This window comes from Argopecten irradians, chromosome 5 (assembly GCF_041381155.1).
Source record: "Argopecten irradians isolate NY chromosome 5, Ai_NY, whole genome shotgun sequence".
NCBI classification, from domain to species: domain Eukaryota; kingdom Metazoa; phylum Mollusca; class Bivalvia; order Pectinida; family Pectinidae; genus Argopecten; species Argopecten irradians.
The window spans coordinates 27,545,515-27,563,718 of record NC_091138.1 but is presented as its reverse complement, the minus strand read 5'-3'; the positions used below and the strand labels follow the sequence as shown (position 1 = coordinate 27,563,718).

The window sequence follows — 18,204 nt, the reverse complement described above, 5'->3', positions numbered from 1 at the left end:
TTTCTTAAACTTTTTCAAAATTTAAATCAACTTATTTCAAAACAACTGAATACCTAAAATGTACACCAAAACAACAGGGCATACAGTAAAACATGGTTATAACGAACTGCTGGGGACCAACAAAATCGCTTTGTTGTAAGCATAGTTCATTATACATACATAATATTATAAACATATTATATCAATATTGATTGGACACTAAAAATACTATGTTATATCCATGAATTTGTTTTAAGCATGTTCATTATAGCTGTGTTATCAAAATAAACTGATGCTAGATGTAATCTGTAAAATCAATAAAGAACACAAGTTTGTAAACAGTGATCATAGTTGAGATAGACTCGCGAACATACGTGCAGAAAAAGTCGTTGAACAGGGGTGAACATGAGGCCCCACTCAGACAGGGCATACCAACACATTGGTCCTCAATGATTTCACAGCTAGCTCCCGTCCAGCCTGGAGGACAAGCACAACTGTAGCCATTAGTGGCGTCAGTACAGTTTCCACCATGGAGACAAGGATCACTTGCACATTCATCAATATTTGTCTGCAATAAAATATTCTCCTATTATTAAAAGGAAAATCACACAATAATATCTTACATGTGAAAGTCACCATTTGCTTATAAAACCTTTGTATCTCCATTTCAAACAATAAATGTCTTCACTGAAGTATTCACTAGATGTCTAATATATATATATATATCAATAAGTTCATGTACTATAATAATTGATGTCTTATAGTGTTCTCATTTTTAGAGATATTTCAGAGGGATTTTGAATTTGTGATTACTGATAACTTTCCACACAAAAAGTTTAAAGTGAAAATAAATAAAACAAGATAATTTAAGTAAAACAGTTTAAACTTTGATTTTGAAAATTAGGTCAAGGTCCTTCATCTTAAATCATTTTAAGTCCTTTATATCAAAGTGCTTTATTCCGTCTTTGCATATTACAGAGTTACTTCCCTTGTGGGTAGGTATCGATTGTTACGTCATTATTTTGTGAGCGGAAGTCAAGTCGTTTTCTCTGAAACGTATGACGTTACACTCGTAAACTTATGACGTCACAATCAATACCTACCCGCAAGTGCAGATAACTCTGTAATATGCAAATTTGGAATAAAACAATATGACATTTGTTTACATTGGCTATGGTGAAGAAGTTGAATGAATAATTATAATATACAAGTTATGCCATCTGAAAAACAGCAATCTCAAGCATTCAACTGATCTGATCTCATGATCAGGAATTTGGTGAGTTACTTCCTTGGCTACTTACAGAGCAGTTTTTACCAGTGTAACCTGGCAAACATGGACAGGTGAAGTCATCGATGCCATCCTGACAGCCAGCAAATACGGTGCCTGGACTGTAGCAAGGGTTCGGGAAACAGTTGTTCTCATTGTTCTGACATAAAGAGCCTGCAGGAGTCAAAGAATATGTATCACAAGTCAACAACAATCACTAATTCCTTGTCTTGTATGGAGGTTGATAGAAAGGATTACATTTTGCATTATGTAGTGGTTAATAATTATGTACTAATGCATGATATCAAATATTTGCACAGCTAATGAACTTTACATAGGATATCTAAATGAATTTATCAAAGTTCTATTTTTAAAAAAAACTTATATAATTAGTTTTCCTTCTACATAACATTTGTTAAATGTTGTAAATATGTTGCTCTATACACTTTACTTTGTAAAAATACTAAAAAATTGAAGTTTGAACTTTGTGTGTCAAGCTCTATAATCGCTTATTCGGGGCATACTTATTTCAATTGTTGAATACATTTTATCTAAAAACCACAATACTCCTATGAATAGTTCAACTGTATATCTATTCATATAATTGATGAAATCTCAATTTTTAATTTATAGTATTTTTTACTAATATCATAGATATCTTTCAGGAAACATCGTGATTATTGACAGTCACAGAAAATTTGGGCATAAACATGTTATAATGATCAGCAACACATTAAATGATAATTTGGTCCAGATATAAATATCAAATATAGGAGAATCACCAGTCTTTACCTGAGAAACCTGATACACAAGAGCACTTATAGCCGTTTATATCGTCTACACAAGTTGCGCCGTTCTCACAAACGTGGTTGACACAGTTGTCTTCATTGTGTTGACACAGGGAGCCTGACAAGCCACTGGGACAGTTACATGTGAATCCTCCGAAGCTGTACTGACACTGGGCATTGTTCTTACAGGGATTAGGCTGGCAGTAGTCGGACTTCACTGTACACGACTGCCCGTCAAACACTGACAAAACAGGATAAAATAGACCTTATATTTAGTTAATGGCCTACAGATTTTAACTTGACTGTACAAGAAACCTGTTGATAATGCTTCAGATCATCTGTTCAAAGTCTGAGTTGTTTGTCGCAAATCCATCAAGTGATCCTAGAATGATCTTGGAAAGGTTATATTACTTTTATCTTTTTTTCTACCTTCAATTGAAACATTTGATTACATGGAGAAACTTGCATTAATACCAGCTTTGTCAAAACAGGTAGCTATGTATTTACCATTTTGCTTTTCTATCAGTCTCACAAAGTCTAGAACATTATATGTACATCACTATATAGTATATAAAGATCCAAGATCCAACCTTTAAGCCATGTCGTTTTTGAGATGATCTAGAAATGTAATACACACATGCAATTGCCATACAAAAGAGACCAAGAGGAACTCACCTTTATGCGCTGCACATTTGTAGCGGACCTCGTAATCATTACAGCTATTACCAATAGTATCCTGACACTCCAAACCGTCTACACCACACTGAAGAGCGAAGTTGTCTCCAGTTTCAGTAGACATTGTTGTTGTTCCATTCACACGACACTCGGCCTCCAATGGGGGTGAGCCATTGCATACTCTCACTCCGTACTACAAGAAATGGATATAATGCTAACAATACTAGTTAGTTGTATTAGAGTATTATAGATACATAGATAGTTAGTAATCAAAAGTTTTAAAAGGATATGAATGAGCTTGCTCCTGTTTATTGAAAATTAGTACAGTGCATCTTTATTTTGATAAGTGTCTTGAGTAAGATATTTATTCAGCAATCATATTCGCAATATTTCATTCATACAGTTTTACAATATGACCTTTGAACATAGTACAACATCTTTCTTAATGGCTAGAGTGATAATAATAAAGTCCATACAGCTATAGTATCAGGATCCTACTAAACCGTAGCAAGGTTTCCATGTAAATATGGATTTATAGCAATCATTAACGTTCTCTGAGAATCACATTAATCAATTAAGGATTTCTTTTTATCTGAGGTAGTTTATCCCCATTATAGAGATTCTAATACTTTTCTTATTATGACAGTATTTCATTAACTATAATATAGAAATTACATGTAGACTATTGTGAGACTATCTAATGTACAAACTTAACACTTACCCTCTGGAGTTCACTGAGCCTTTCATTGTCATTTCCTCCATTGGGATCATTCAAATCAAACCAGGGCGTGTAAAAATCATCTGAAACAGTAACATTATCATAAAATAAATCATGAATAACAAAAATATTCAGAATAAAGTGTGTCATGAATAACCTGTTTCATAAGAGTTTCAGAAGAAGCTGTTTCTGCTACTTGTATTTCACTAGGGAGAAACACGTTCAATAATATTTATAAATATGCAGAAACATTACTTACAACTCACCTTTACCTGCATGCTTATGTGTCACAAGTTACAAATCACCTTGACCTGCATGCTAATGTGTCATAAGTTACAAATCACCTTGACCTGCATGCTTATGTGTCATAAGTCTGTAACAAAATTTATAATCTGGCTTTGTTTTGTTACTAAAAGATAAATGGCTAAGTACATGACTACAAATGATTTCTTTTCTTACTTAATAACAGTTCAATTTATAAAATTAAGTAATCCATGGTTAGTTTTACCTTCTGGACGCTGACAACTTTTCTTGTAGAAGATGAAGCCTTGCTGTGTCTGTAGTGGTGAATTCGGAATTAGATTGTATAAGTAGCACATACTGTTTCCTGTAGAGTTATCGTAGCCCACGGCCAGACACGAACCGATACAACTGTCGTGGCAGCTCTGTATAGAATTCTCTGTCCTGGTAAGGTAGGCACTCACACCAACAGGTGCTTGGTCTTTGTACACTTCAAAATGGCAGACCTCACCTGGAGATTTAATTGTAATACATCATGATAATACATTTTAGTTTGCACATTATTATAATAACTAAATTACAAAATTATGATCATAACAGTAGCCAGCAATCACCTTAAACTTGTAACATAATACCACAGACATTGCCCAGGCCCCTTTAAAATGTACCAAAATTAGTGTTACAGTTGGGAGCAAGCTAAACTTGGTAGTGAAGTGCACTGGAGTGCACAAGTAAAGTGAACTCTGGTTCACTGGCTAGTGCACTAGAGTTAACATTGTAGTGCACTAGAGTTCACATTGTAGTGCACTAGAGTTCACATCGTAGTGCACAAAACTAATGAACCTGATACTCCTACCTCTTGCATACATTGTACATGTACATACTGTTCATGTATATATTTCATTGAATGGTTTTCAATGTCTTTCAATTATTTCAGATGGATTACCGAATGTACACTGTATTTAAAAGTTAACATAACTAAGTAAGTATGTAAATAATTAATCAATTTGATTACTATTATTTCATTAAGTAAACAAAACAAAATGAAATACATTTTTTTATTTAAAATGGATATCCTTTATATTTCACATTTAGTTATACCATGTCTTCAATACAGTAACCATGAAACCTCATCATTGTTAGTAATTGTAAGTGCTCCCAACCGTACTTATATTAATAGTATTTATGAACATGAAACTGTTCAGGAAGTTACATTCAAAGTTTACCACATGACATGCTAGAATTACATATTTACATAGAATCCTAATGTTGGAGATTATAAATCATGAAGGGTAGGGATTACATATTCATAACAGCCTACCGTAGGCATATCCTGGGGCACACACACAAATGTATGTGTTCCTGGTATAGTCTGGTACACACACTCCGCTCCCACCACACGATACTCCTGCACACAGGTCTCGACGAATCTCACACCGCTGTCCTGAGAAAAGGTTCTGATCACAAGTACACTGGTAACCATTAACAAAATCCGTACAGGTACCTCCGTTCAGGCAGGGATTGGATTGGCAGTCATCTGTAATAACCAGAACAATACGATTTAAAAGGATTTTTTCAAGAAGGCTTCCATAATAGCCATCCTGAATTTCAGATCAACAATCATTCAAGAAACATTGCATGTACATATACTGGTTAACATTATTAGAAACAACAGGAAATAGAGGCAAAGATTGAGCTAACAAATCAAGGATGAAGCATTCTGAAATGGACCATATTTACAACTGTCTAATTATGTCAAGTCTTCAAACTTCACCATTTAAGAAAATTTCTGATGAAACATTTTTGTTGGTATCTATATCCTTACCTATGTTGATGTCGCACCTGTCCCCAGTATATCCGGTCTGACAGAAACACTTCCTGCGTACGTTTTCATAGGACGTACAGTTAAAAGCAGTTGTTGCACATGAGCCAGGGGCACATAACTGTTGCTGGGCATTACAACTAAAACAAACAACAAAGTTATATTAATTACCTTAAAACTACAGATAATAGAATATCTGTAATAATTCAATTCAAACAATTGTAGAATGAAACAAATCCATAATCAAATGCTTTCACCAAAGTCTATCTTTGCATATTACAGAGAAAGATCCCTTGCAGATATGTATCGATTGTTACATCACTATTTTGTGAGCGCAATTCACATACTCCGAAAAGTATGACGGTATGCTCGCAAACCCCTAACGTCACAATCAATATCTACCCACAAGGGCAGATAACTCTATAATATGCAAATGCAGAATAAGTGACAAGTATAAATACTCTTTGCCAGAAAATCCAGTTGTACAGAGGCATTCATAGTCGTTGATGAGGTTTTTACATTTCCCTCCATTCTCACAGGGGTTGGGAGAACATTCTGTAGGTAAGTTTACTTCACAGTTGGTGCCACTTGTACCTATATAACAAAACAGGATCTATTATACAACCACAGTCTTACTGTAAATCAATATCAAAGTAAAAGGTAAATGATAGACAGGTAAATATATCATGTCCAGTTCAACAGACAGATAAGTACAGTTTACACATAATTTACTTTTATTTAGGGACAGTAAAATAACTATAAATGGTTTACTTGAGACAGGTACATTATATAAATGGTTTGCCCGAGAGATAGTTAAATTATGTAAATGTTTACCGATCGGAAACAGCTTACCTGTGAGACAGGTACATTGTATCTTACCTCAAGGACAGGTAAAATGTATGAAGGCTTACCTCAGGGACAGGTACATTGTATGAAGGCTTACCTCAGGGACAGGTACATTGTATGAAGGCTTACCTCAGGGACAGGTACATTGTATGAAGGCTTACCTCAAGGACAGATAAATTGTATGAAGGCTTACCTCAGGGACAGGTACATTGTATGAAGGCTTTACTTTTACCTGTCTGTATAAAGGCTTACCTCAGTGACAGGTAAATTGTATGCAGGCTTACCTCAGGGACAGGTAAATTGTATGAAGGCTTACCTCAGGGACAGATAAATTGTATGAAGGCTTACCTCAGGGACAGGGACATTGTATGAAGGCTTACCTGTGGGACAGGTTCATTGTATGAAGGCTTTCCTGAGGGACAGGTACATTGTATGAAGGCTTACTTCAGGGACAGGTAAATTGTATGAAGGCTTACCTCAGGGACAGGTAAATTGTATGAAGGCTTACCTCAGGGACAGGTAAATTGTATGAAGGCTTACCTGTGGGACAGGTTCATTGTATGAAGGATTACCTCAGGGACAGATAAATTGTATGAAGATTTACCTGAGGGACAGGTACAATGTATCAAGTCTTACCTGAGGGACAGGAACAATTTTATGAAGGCTTACCTGAGGGACAGGTACATTGTATGAAGGATTACTTCAGGGACAGGTAAATTGTATGAAGGCTTACCTCAGGGACAGGTAAATTGTATGAAGGCTTACCTGTGGGACAGGTTCATTGTATGAAGGATTACCTCAGGGACAGATAAATTGTATGAAGATTTACCTGAGGGACAGGTACATTGTACGAAGGCTTACCTGAGGGACAGGTACAATGTATCAAGTCTTACCTGAGGGACAGGAACAATTGTATGAAGGCTTACCTGAGGGACAGGTACATTGTACGAAGGCTTACCTGAGGGACAGGTACATTGTATGAAGGATTATCTTTTGGACAGGTACATTATATGAAGGCTTACCTGAGGGACAGACTCATTGTATGAAGGCTTACCTGTTAGACAGGTAAATTGTATAAAGGCTTACCTGAGGGACAGGTACATTGTACGAAGTCTTACCTGAGGGACAGGAACAATTGTAAGAGTTATTTGGCAGGTCTTCAGTACAGGTTCCTTGGTTGAAGCATGGCATCGAAGCACAACGCAATAACTGAGAGCTGCAGGTAGGACCAAAGTAATCTGTAAATAATGAGTAAATAAAAGTTTCATGATAGCATCTCGAAAATGATAAAAGAAGATCAAACAATAGATTTATAGAATCAAAAACTAATACAATCACTGAAAGTTCTGACATATATCTACTACATTGTATTTGTATGCTGATATATATATGATATCAGAGAGATATCATGGAATTATATATATGTATGTGACTTACTGGCTGTACAGGCACAGGTGTATGTATGGAAACTGTTAGGTACACAAGTTCCTCCATTTTGACAAGGGTCACCTGAACACAAATTACCTGTAACAAACAAGATTGAAAACATCAGAGAGACATATCATTACACAGCTCCTAAAAACTATTTAATAATAGAGTCTTCATGTCTCAAAAAAAAAAACAAAAAAAACTTGATTAAGTCAAAATTTAAGTTTTCTCCTTATGTAACTTATGTGGATTTTTTATTCTTAAGTCTGTATTTGACTTAGAGTTGTATCAAGAAGTCAGGGCCTGATCTAATTATACCATCAAAGACAAAACATATGATTTCCCGATACTTTAAAGAAGATTCCTGATACTGTGATTAGCAATCATAGAATCTTACACAGCCTTTTAAGTGGACAGAATATCCAGGTTTGATTACTTTTCTCAAATAGTCAATAGATAAATATTAAGATTTTCATTGTTTTGAAATATTTCTTCATACCATCATTAGAAACAACTCTTTCAGCTTCAAAATTGACATCATTGACAATGTGCATGTATTGATGATAAGGTGTTACTGTCTAGAATGTTTGAGCTATGTTTCTATCCCCCTGTGTAAGCGATGTTGATTTTACTGACACTACAAACTTACTGGTAGGCAAGCAGTCTGTTGATGATGTAGAAGTCTCTCCTGCAGTATACTGGTCACCCTGACACTCTACACAAAATGACTGTCCTGCCTGGTTCTGGTAAAAGTTGGCAGGGCAAGCACGACAGTCAGGATTGTATCCAGTCGGGGAGAAATAGCCTGCAGGACATTTATCTGGAGCCAAAAAACCAATCCATCAAGAAAAAGACACAAATTGTAAGTTTTATGCTTCATTATTACGTTGAGTCTAAGAAAACTTCAACTAAAAAAAAAAAAAAAAAAAAAAAAAAACGCCTTTCATGAAATTTTATATTGAAAATAAATTCAAAAACATATGTATATCTTTTCACCTAAAAAAAATAAATATTTTGAAAGTTTTTAAAAACTATCTGTTTCTTAAAATATTAATTACAGGCAATCATTATACTGTATTTCATCATCACCATCATCTACAGCTCACAACCAAAGAAACGTATTTCAGGTCATATAAAGTAGCAATTCTGAAAATCCATATATATATACATACTCAAACACTGGCTCTGAAGTATGGAGCCTGTACCAACAGTCTGTGTATCAGATCCACACGGGGTACAACTAGTGCTTCCTGTGGTGGTCGAGTAGGTGTTCTTAGGACATTGTGTACACGGAGGTAAGCCATCAGGTGAGGAATATCCACGAGGACATTTGTCTATAGTTAGAACACATATTGGTAATGTATCAATTAAAATATAATACAAATTAATGTTCAAGGTGCTACACCGCCAACAAAAATTATATTTCATCAATTCAAAACAAGAACAGGCAACTCAGTATAATTCTTCAGTTTCATAAGTTACCGTATTTCACCGCAAATAAGACCCCCCTCCCAGAGAAGAAATAAAGGTCAAAAGTGGTGGGGGGTCTTATTTGCGGACAAGCCGCCTGATAACATCGATCTATGAGGTCGCCATCTTGGATTTTTTAATGTCCTGTCATCGTTGTAACAGTCGTATGACAGATGGGTAATAGCAAGATGTTCAAGTATTTATAATAATAATGAAGACGCATGAGTAAAATTAAATCAAATGTTATGACAAATTAAAATATAATTTGTTAAGCAATATTAGGGCAGTTGTAACGTAAGTCTGAAAGGAAACGCACATTTTTGCAAGAGTCACGCGGACATTCACCAATGAATCAAAACGAAGAAACAGCATCATAAGCAATGACATTTTAATCTAGAAGTTTTAATAATCGTATTGTTATTTTAAAATATTCAAATTAGGTTATTGTTTACGATCACAACTACATCTCCATAAACACGTGAATCAATCGCCGTGAATCGGAAGGACGATCGCCGTTCAGACTCGGAAGGACGATCGCCGTTCAGACTCAGGCCTATTTAAAATTCACTGCAAACGTTTACATATCAAATTTGTTCATAGACAGAAGAATGTACGTACATTTGTCTCAGTCAAATGAGCAAACGATCGTGATTTAACTTCAACGTGCCGACATGCACTGATGCAGTTGTTTGTAAGATTTCGTAGTTGTTGATAATTAAATTAAATCACCCGTGAATTAACTTGAATTAAATGACAAAAATAACAAGCACACAAACAGTTCTTTACTACGTGATTTTTCTATGCCGATAAAATAAACAAAAAAAGTTCCGATACATAGTCATTTTGGTGATATTTTTAATTACTCCATTGCTCAAATCCATCATCCAGTAAACTGAAAAATAGGTGGGGGGTCTTATTTGCAGACATCCCCCCTAAGTCTGAAAATGTGTCAAAATAGGTGGGGGGTCTTATTTGCGGGAGGGGTCTTATTTGCGGTGAAATACAGTACCTACTTATACAATTTAACATCCATGAATAGAGTGAGTAATTAATATTGATCTCAAATACAAAGTTATGAAAATAATTAATTAATTGCGTCCCTAACAAATTATGTTTCACTTAATACCATATTCGAAAGGCAATACTGACTGTGCATATTATGTAAATCAAAATATTCATTTCTTTTATCTATAGGTGTTAATTAGACTAGTATATACTGAATCAATATCCAACTTTTAATTTTGCTGTATCTGCAGTAAAGCATCATTAAACCTACAATAATAGTGAGCTGTAGATGACATTATCAAATGACACTCCCCTCTACTGTGTGGAGGTACACAAATACTTACAAACACTACACTGGTTGATGCTTGTTCTGCCTGGAAATTCTGTACTGCGATCTGTAGAGCAGTTCACACACTGTGATTGTCCGACCAAGGCATTGTAGGTTCCACTAGGACATAGGGTACAGCTACCTCCAGTTGTATCGTAAAAAGTTCCCTCAGGGCAAGTTACTGTAATCAGTGTTAGAAGCAATGATACCACTTGTTACATGTGATGTTATTTAAGCGCTATTTTGGGATTTTGAGATTATTTTTGCAGCTTCTATAATGCCTACACAAAGTTATTCAGTAACAGATTGATTTATGTCAAATACCATAAAATATTGAGTATCATTATTGATATAAAGGATCACCCTTGTGAAAGTAAAAGCAATAATAATATGTTTAGACCCCTATGGCCGGTGAGGCTAAATCTTGTATGGATATGTTCTTCTGTTGAGGAGTATACATGTACTTACAACAATACGTATTGCCTCCTGTTGTGAACTGTTTTTGACTGGTAGCACACAAGTATCCACTTGTCCGAGCCTCACTGCCTGTGGCACTTGTTTGGGAACAAGTTGGGTTTGTAGGAATTAGCTTAGACAGAATCTGGAATCCATTTGTGATTGCCTGGAAATTGGTGGTCTGGATATTTACACACTGCTGCAGTGAGGATTCCATAGCAGTTTGGGGTGTGAACACCAGCGTAAACACGACAGTTAGCTGTAAAACAAACGACAATAAATAATAACCTTTAATGCCAAAGAAGAGGCTCAAGGACAAGACGATCAATTTGTAGATTCAACAGATCAAAGACTATCATACAATTTCTCATTAGAATACAATTTCTACATCAAGTCTGATTTCCAAGACAAATTTGGTAAGCATAGGGTATAACTATCTATGACATGATGGATAAATTTGACTGTTATCCTCTAATGGATAATACTATAGAATTTTAAAGTAATTAATTATAAAACACTTTTTGGTCCAATAATTCAGAAGTTAGATCAACCCCAGTTCTATGGTTACAATCGACTCAAGATCAATATAAGTTCTTGATTCCACTTTAAAATGTGGAGTAAAAAGAAACATCCAACTCTATATTCAATATGTGGTAAAAAAGGCAGAATATAATTGGATGCAGCCTTATTTTTGTAGCATAGTACAACTATTCCTGTACCACATATCAACTGTGTAAATTAGTGCTGCCATGATACGGCAAGATCGTACCACAATATATTGCGATATAGAGTCACTGTCAAAATGGACCACAATATATTGTGTTTTATTTGTGAGCTTAAAATATCAAATATCATATATGTCCTTAACCAAATGTATACTTTTGTATAATCATTATGTTAATCTGAACCCTATTTTAAGATTAAAAGCCACACTCTTTAGTCTATTTTTCTAAATTTATTACATATTTGTAAAATAAAAGTAAAACAAAAACAAAAATAAAATTAACAAACTGGAACAAGAATAATTAAATGATATGGCAAATTTTAAACTTCACAATTGAGTTTTAAGTAAGTATGTTAATTATCAAATTAAGTAACAATTGATTGTGTTATGTCAATGTTTTGTGCTGAGTTCATTTTATACTTCGCCCCTAAGACATGTTGTAGCGAAACTTTATGAGGGGCTGAATTTACATTCATAGATGTTGCTTTCTTATCATCATTATTCTGGTCATCGATAAGATTCTTAATGTTTTTGCTGTCATGTCTAACCTTTCCTGGGTGATGCTGTACCATGTGCGTAGTCAAATTCGTCGTTCCCCACTATACTTCACGCATGCATGGCAGATATTACATACAGCTACCCCGACTGTTATCATCTGTTTATCTTCTTTTAAACAAAAGAATTCCCACACGGCACTTTTTGCCTTTTTGTTTGGGACACCTGTCCAGTTTTCAATGTTTGTGTCGGCCATGTTAGGTTTTATCTGTGTGTATGACACGCTTGTTTAAGTGAGCGTTTAATTCAAACGCATTACTGATACTGAATACGTGAAGTAAGAGTTCCACCAAAGGGAGGTAATCTGAATATTGTTATATCGTGAAAAACCGGTACATGATTCCTGTATCACGGTACGATATATTTTCACAGCATATTGCAATTTACCGGTATATCGATATATCGTGGCAGCACTAGTGTTAATACATACCTGTGTACCAGTTGTAGAGAACTCAATCTGATCAGCAGGGATTGTAAATGAGATCGGGTTGATGGGATTTATAGCTTGACAAGACGAGACAAGAGCACTAGCTTGTTCATCAGCAAAGTTACGCACAAACTGCTGGTATTCATCTTGACAGGTTGCTGTTGTTGTTATAGCACCATATGTGACAGCGACCTTGAATTGATACTGAGCGATATTGGATGTTCCCACTGAAAATAAAGAATGAAACAAATAAATTAACATTGGCATAATATATAAACAAAGAGACTAAAACCGTATACCCCATACAAGTTTTCCAGTAAAGTTTGTTCAATAGAAGCTTAAACCAGCAAGTTTGTCTCTGACACAACTTTACGTATACCCCATACAAGCTTTCCAGTAAAGTTTGTTCAATAGAAGCTTAAACCAGCAAGTTTGTGTCTGACACAACTTTACAATCAGAGAAATCTTAAAGCCTTGCAATGGCCTTTACAGCAATGGTTTTTTATCTATATCCTTGTATCATTAAGTATTTCTTATACCAGCATTTAAATTTATCCAAAAGAGTCAACCTCATTAACATTTGAAATATTGACATCATGTGAGATTTTGTAGTCACGACCTGAAGATGCTAGACCTTTCAGTGACACTATAGCAGAGGCAGTTTTAGAAAAAAAATATCAACAAGTAATAAAACATAAAGTTATTTTTTTAGTTAAAACCTGATAAAAACCTTTCTTCTGAAAATACATTGCATTTTTTACCGTAACAGTCAAGGTTGTCAAGAAACAGAATTGCTTAAATCTCACCAAAGTTCAGATGTTATAAAGTATATATTACTTACCTGGGACACACGCAGGTACAGCGGCTGGGCTCCATGCATTTCCTGTAGAGCATTGCAGGGTTTGAGTGTTGGTCGTCTGTTCATAGAACACATAACCAGCCTGGCAGGTTAGAGTACACGAGTAGCCATTGGTGATCTCAGAACAGTTCTTACTGCCATACAGGGGACTGGACAGGGCTAAAGGGGAGCAGGGTGCAACTGGAAAACAGATTTGTAACACATTTAATCTAGAACTAAATAATATCTTTTACATCTGGTTTTTTTTTTCTTTTTTTTTTTATACAGATCTAACTTCTACAGAGTAAAATACAGTCAACCCTTCTGTGAAATAATTTGATTGTATGATAAAGAAACAAACTTTTTCAAACCATTTCTAATAGGTAACTTTATAGATGAGTACTTTCAAGGTTACATTTGGTAAAGTTCAGACATGTACATTCAACTTCTACAGGGTTACAAATATATATTTCAAGACACCTCAAATAGATTCATAATCAAACAAAATGATCTTAAGTTTATTACTCACCTTTGACAGCGATATCAAAGCTACACTGGGCAAAGTTGCTGGCAGCGTCTTGTACAATAACATTGACTGTGTTACTACCAAGATTGTTGGCACTCACAGTCAATGTTGATGGATTGATGATCACATTGGTTACCCCTACATTATCCGACCTTCCAATATCGTTCTCAGTCGCAGTAACTTCCTGTCGAGACGAGGTTAAATCTGTCACATACACAGTGCGAGAGGCAGGGCATGTCACAGATGGTTTTACAATATCTGAAATAAACATTATGTGGAATATCTATAAAATGTATTAGATGCATTTCAAGACATATTCTGAATGGCTTGTAAATCTGAAATTAATGTATGGATCTGATATACAACATGTACATGAAGAATATATGCTTCTACAAAGCTTATTATATATGACTTGAAATTTTCTTAGGAATGATATTGTCTTGACCTTGAGATAAAGGTCATGGTGACTTTCCAAACCATCCAGTATACACACTGTCCTGTAGTGATATTGTCTTGACCTTGAGATAAAGGTCATGGTGACTTACCAAACAATCCAGTATACACACTGTCCTGTAGTGATATTGTCTTGACCTTGAGATAAAGGTCATGGTGACTTACCAAACCATCCAGTATACACACTGTCCTGTAGTGATATTGTCTTGACCTTGAGATAAAGGTCATGGTGACTTACCAAACCATCCAGTATACACACTGTCCTGTAGTGATATTGTCTTGACCTTGAGATAAAGGTCATGGTGACTTACCAAACAATCCAGTATACACACTGTCCTGTAGTGATATTGTCTTGACCTTGAGATAAAGGTCATGGTGACTTACCAAACCATCCAGTATACACACTGTCCTGTAGTGATATTGTCTTGACCTTGAGATAAAGGTCATGGTGACTTACCAAACAATCCAGTATACACACTGTCCTTTAGTGATAGTGTCTTGACCTTGAGATAAAGGTCATGGTGACTTACCAAACAATCCAGTATACACACTGTCCTGTAGTGATAGTGTCTTGACCTTGAGATAAAGGTCATGGTGACTTACCAAACAATCCAGTATACACACTGTCCTGTTACTAAGTGATAGTGTCTTGACCTTGAGATAAAGGTCTTGGTGACTTACCAAACAGTCCAATATACACACTGTCCTACAGTGATACCAGAGGACTAATTAGAAAGGGTTGTCATAAAGCCTGATTTACTCTGGTGACCAGAATGAGGGTTTCTGAGTGATCAGCTTTATTACAGTCAGGGTTGTGGTATATTAACAAAAGGAATCATTTCTACAGAGATATGTTTGCAAAACATCAATGATTAAATAGTGATGTCACAGGTGTCTGTGCCTAGTGATGTCACAGGACACAGACCCCAATGTAATCACATGTCTCTGTGCCTAGTTATGTCTTAAATTTCTGTGCCTAATGATGTCATAAGTTTCTGTGCCTAATGGTGTCACACGTTTCTGTGCCTTATGATGTCACAAGTTTCTGTGCCTAATGGTGTCACACGTTTCTGTGCCTTATGATGTCACAAGTTTCTGTGCCTAATGGTGTCACACGTTTCTGTGCCTTATGATGTCACAAGTTTCTGTGCCTAATGGTGTCACACGTTTCTGTGCCTTATGATGTCACAAGTTTCTGTGCCTTATGATGTCACAAGTTTCTGTGCCTAATGATGTCATACGTTTCTGTGCCTAATGATGTCACAGATTTCTGTGCCTAATGATGTCACAGGTTTCTGTGCCTAATGGTGTCACAGGTTTCTGTGCCTAATAATGTCACAAATTTCTGTGCCTACTGATGTCATAAGTTTCTGTGCCTAATGATGTCACAGGTTTCTGCGCCTAATGATATCACAGGTTTCTGTGCCTAATGATGTCACAGGTTTCTGAGCCTAATGATATCACAGGTTTCTGTACCTAATGATGTCACAGATTTCTGTGCCTAATGATGTCACAAGTTTCTGTGCCTAATGATGTCACAAGTTTCTGTACTTACCATTTACTGACAAAGTAATCTCACAGGTTTCTGTATTTCCAGCAAAATCTGAAGCAGTATAGATGATACTCTGGGAGCCTTCAAAACTGGTTAAGACGAGGGTGGTGTTGCCATTGGCAGGATTAATGGTGACAGAAGGTAGACCGGTGTTGTCTGAAAATTGTGGCTGGTTCAGAGACAGTCTAGTGTAGGGATCAACACTCTGCACAGATTGGCAGAATATTTTCTGGGGCTTCATGGAGTCTGAAATGCAAATTAGAGTGGTCTGAAATATGTTGGCTACACAGAATCACACTTGAACAAAAGAATATTCACTTTTGCAGTAAAAAGGTCAATCGTCTTCAACCAATACTTTTTTATTATAACAAGAAAAACAGTTACTATCTTTTCTAGTGTTCTTAACAATAGGCCATGGCCTTAAAGGTTAATGTTTCAAAAATCAAGAGATTTTGACATTTTTGGAATTGTCAGTCATTCAGTACTGAAGTATGAATATAAATATCAAACTCTCAACCCATGTGAGTAAATTTATGCTACAACAATCACACTTACTACCAACAGCAATCAAATGTTTGTGCAAATTTGACTGAAATGTGTATTATTTCAAATTGCCATAATTGTATTTTTTGCTTTAGCAGATGAACAAGTAATATGTAATACCCAACCTTGAGGATCCCCCCTCTCCCAAGCGGAAAATCTAATAACCCCATATCAGATTTCTAGGGTCCTGACATGTTATATTGATAAATAAGAAATTAGAATGAAATACTTTCACAATAAAGATGTATTATAGACCACTGTACATGGGACTACTTACCAACACATTTAGGTAGTACTGGATCGTTCCACTGGAGACTATTCCCGTCCGGACTCAACACACATGTAATGCTCTGAGATTTGGTCAGGTTGTAACCCGCACGTATACAGCTGAATGTCACTTCAGCATTCTCCTGGTAGCTGGCCGAATTCTGTATCGCACCAGATATGCTACCCGGATCATCACAGGTTTGGCCTGGTGAATTCAAATGATACTTCCATTTACAGGTAATTAAGTCATAGTCAGGTGCTAAAGTTTAAAATTCAATGTACAGAAATATTGATTTATACATATATTTCATGATGTATATTTCTGACAAAAGCTGAAGATGTTTATAATATCAGTGAAAAACTGTATAAAGAATTTCTTTTTATAAATTGAGATAATTGAGCGAACTTACCGACACACTGAAGACTGCCAAAGTCCCACTTGCCGTCAGCCTGACATCTAACAGTTGTGTCTCCATTCTGACTAAGGCCGTCTAGGACCTGAAGAGGTGAGCAGGTGAAGGGGAAGGAACTCCCATACACAGTGCTCCCCACCACATAGTTAGAGCCAGCCACTTGGGCTGGAGTACCACAGTCTATCACTGTAAACAACAAAATCTTTAATATCATTTACTATTTGTTTATTATTGAAAACTAAAAATGTAAAGCCCTGTGTAAACTATACCAGTATATACTACTCTAAATTTCTGCTATTTAAACATGCTTTATAACTGACACCACAAACCTTAATTGCTCTAAACAATAACATACTATTACTATCAACAACACCATATAAGGTAATATTATAAGACTCTTTCATATGTGGATATGAAGGATAGGGATATTCTACCCTCAGGATCACAAAATGTTGCAAAACCCTCCGCTATTTTGTGACCCTCGGGTAGAATATCCCTATCCTTCATATCCACTTATGACAGAGTATTTTTCTTTCATACCTCGACGTTTTATTGCAATTTTACAACTATAATATTCAGCCATTTTGAAATAAATTTGAAGAAATCCCCGACTGAAAGTTAATTTCCATACATGAAAAATTACTTGATATTTTCAACACAAATTCCGTTGTTTGCATCTTTTATAGTAAAAACAGTCAAATTTGTGAAAAAAGCGTTAAAATTTTACTGAGGAAATAGAAATTTTGTTGACGCCGTGACGTCACAAGGCTTTATTGCATGGCTACCTTTATTGCATGGGTAGCCATGCAATACAGCCTCATGCGACATGAGTGTATTGCCCTAGATCAGCCAGTATTGCACCCGTAGGTATGAAAGAAATTCTG

General features: G+C 35.8%; 1 protein-coding gene across 1 annotated transcript in view; it reads right to left on the bottom strand.

Moving 5' to 3' along the window:
- Positions 1-18,204, bottom strand: part of LOC138324363 (uncharacterized) — a 120,832-nt gene that overhangs the window by 25,461 nt on the left and 77,167 nt on the right. The window contains 21 exon segments of the mRNA XM_069269435.1: positions 354-547; positions 1,281-1,420; positions 2,039-2,275; positions 2,710-2,902; positions 3,431-3,510; positions 3,936-4,178; positions 4,989-5,204; positions 5,493-5,629; positions 5,951-6,083; positions 7,454-7,573; positions 7,773-7,859; positions 8,413-8,583; positions 8,936-9,097; positions 10,583-10,747; positions 11,035-11,281; positions 12,732-12,955; positions 13,570-13,767; positions 14,096-14,350; positions 16,101-16,343; positions 16,918-17,112; positions 17,318-17,506. Coding sequence (XP_069125536.1) covers positions 354-547; positions 1,281-1,420; positions 2,039-2,275; positions 2,710-2,902; positions 3,431-3,510; positions 3,936-4,178; positions 4,989-5,204; positions 5,493-5,629; positions 5,951-6,083; positions 7,454-7,573; positions 7,773-7,859; positions 8,413-8,583; positions 8,936-9,097; positions 10,583-10,747; positions 11,035-11,281; positions 12,732-12,955; positions 13,570-13,767; positions 14,096-14,350; positions 16,101-16,343; positions 16,918-17,112; positions 17,318-17,506 — 3,829 coding nt within the window.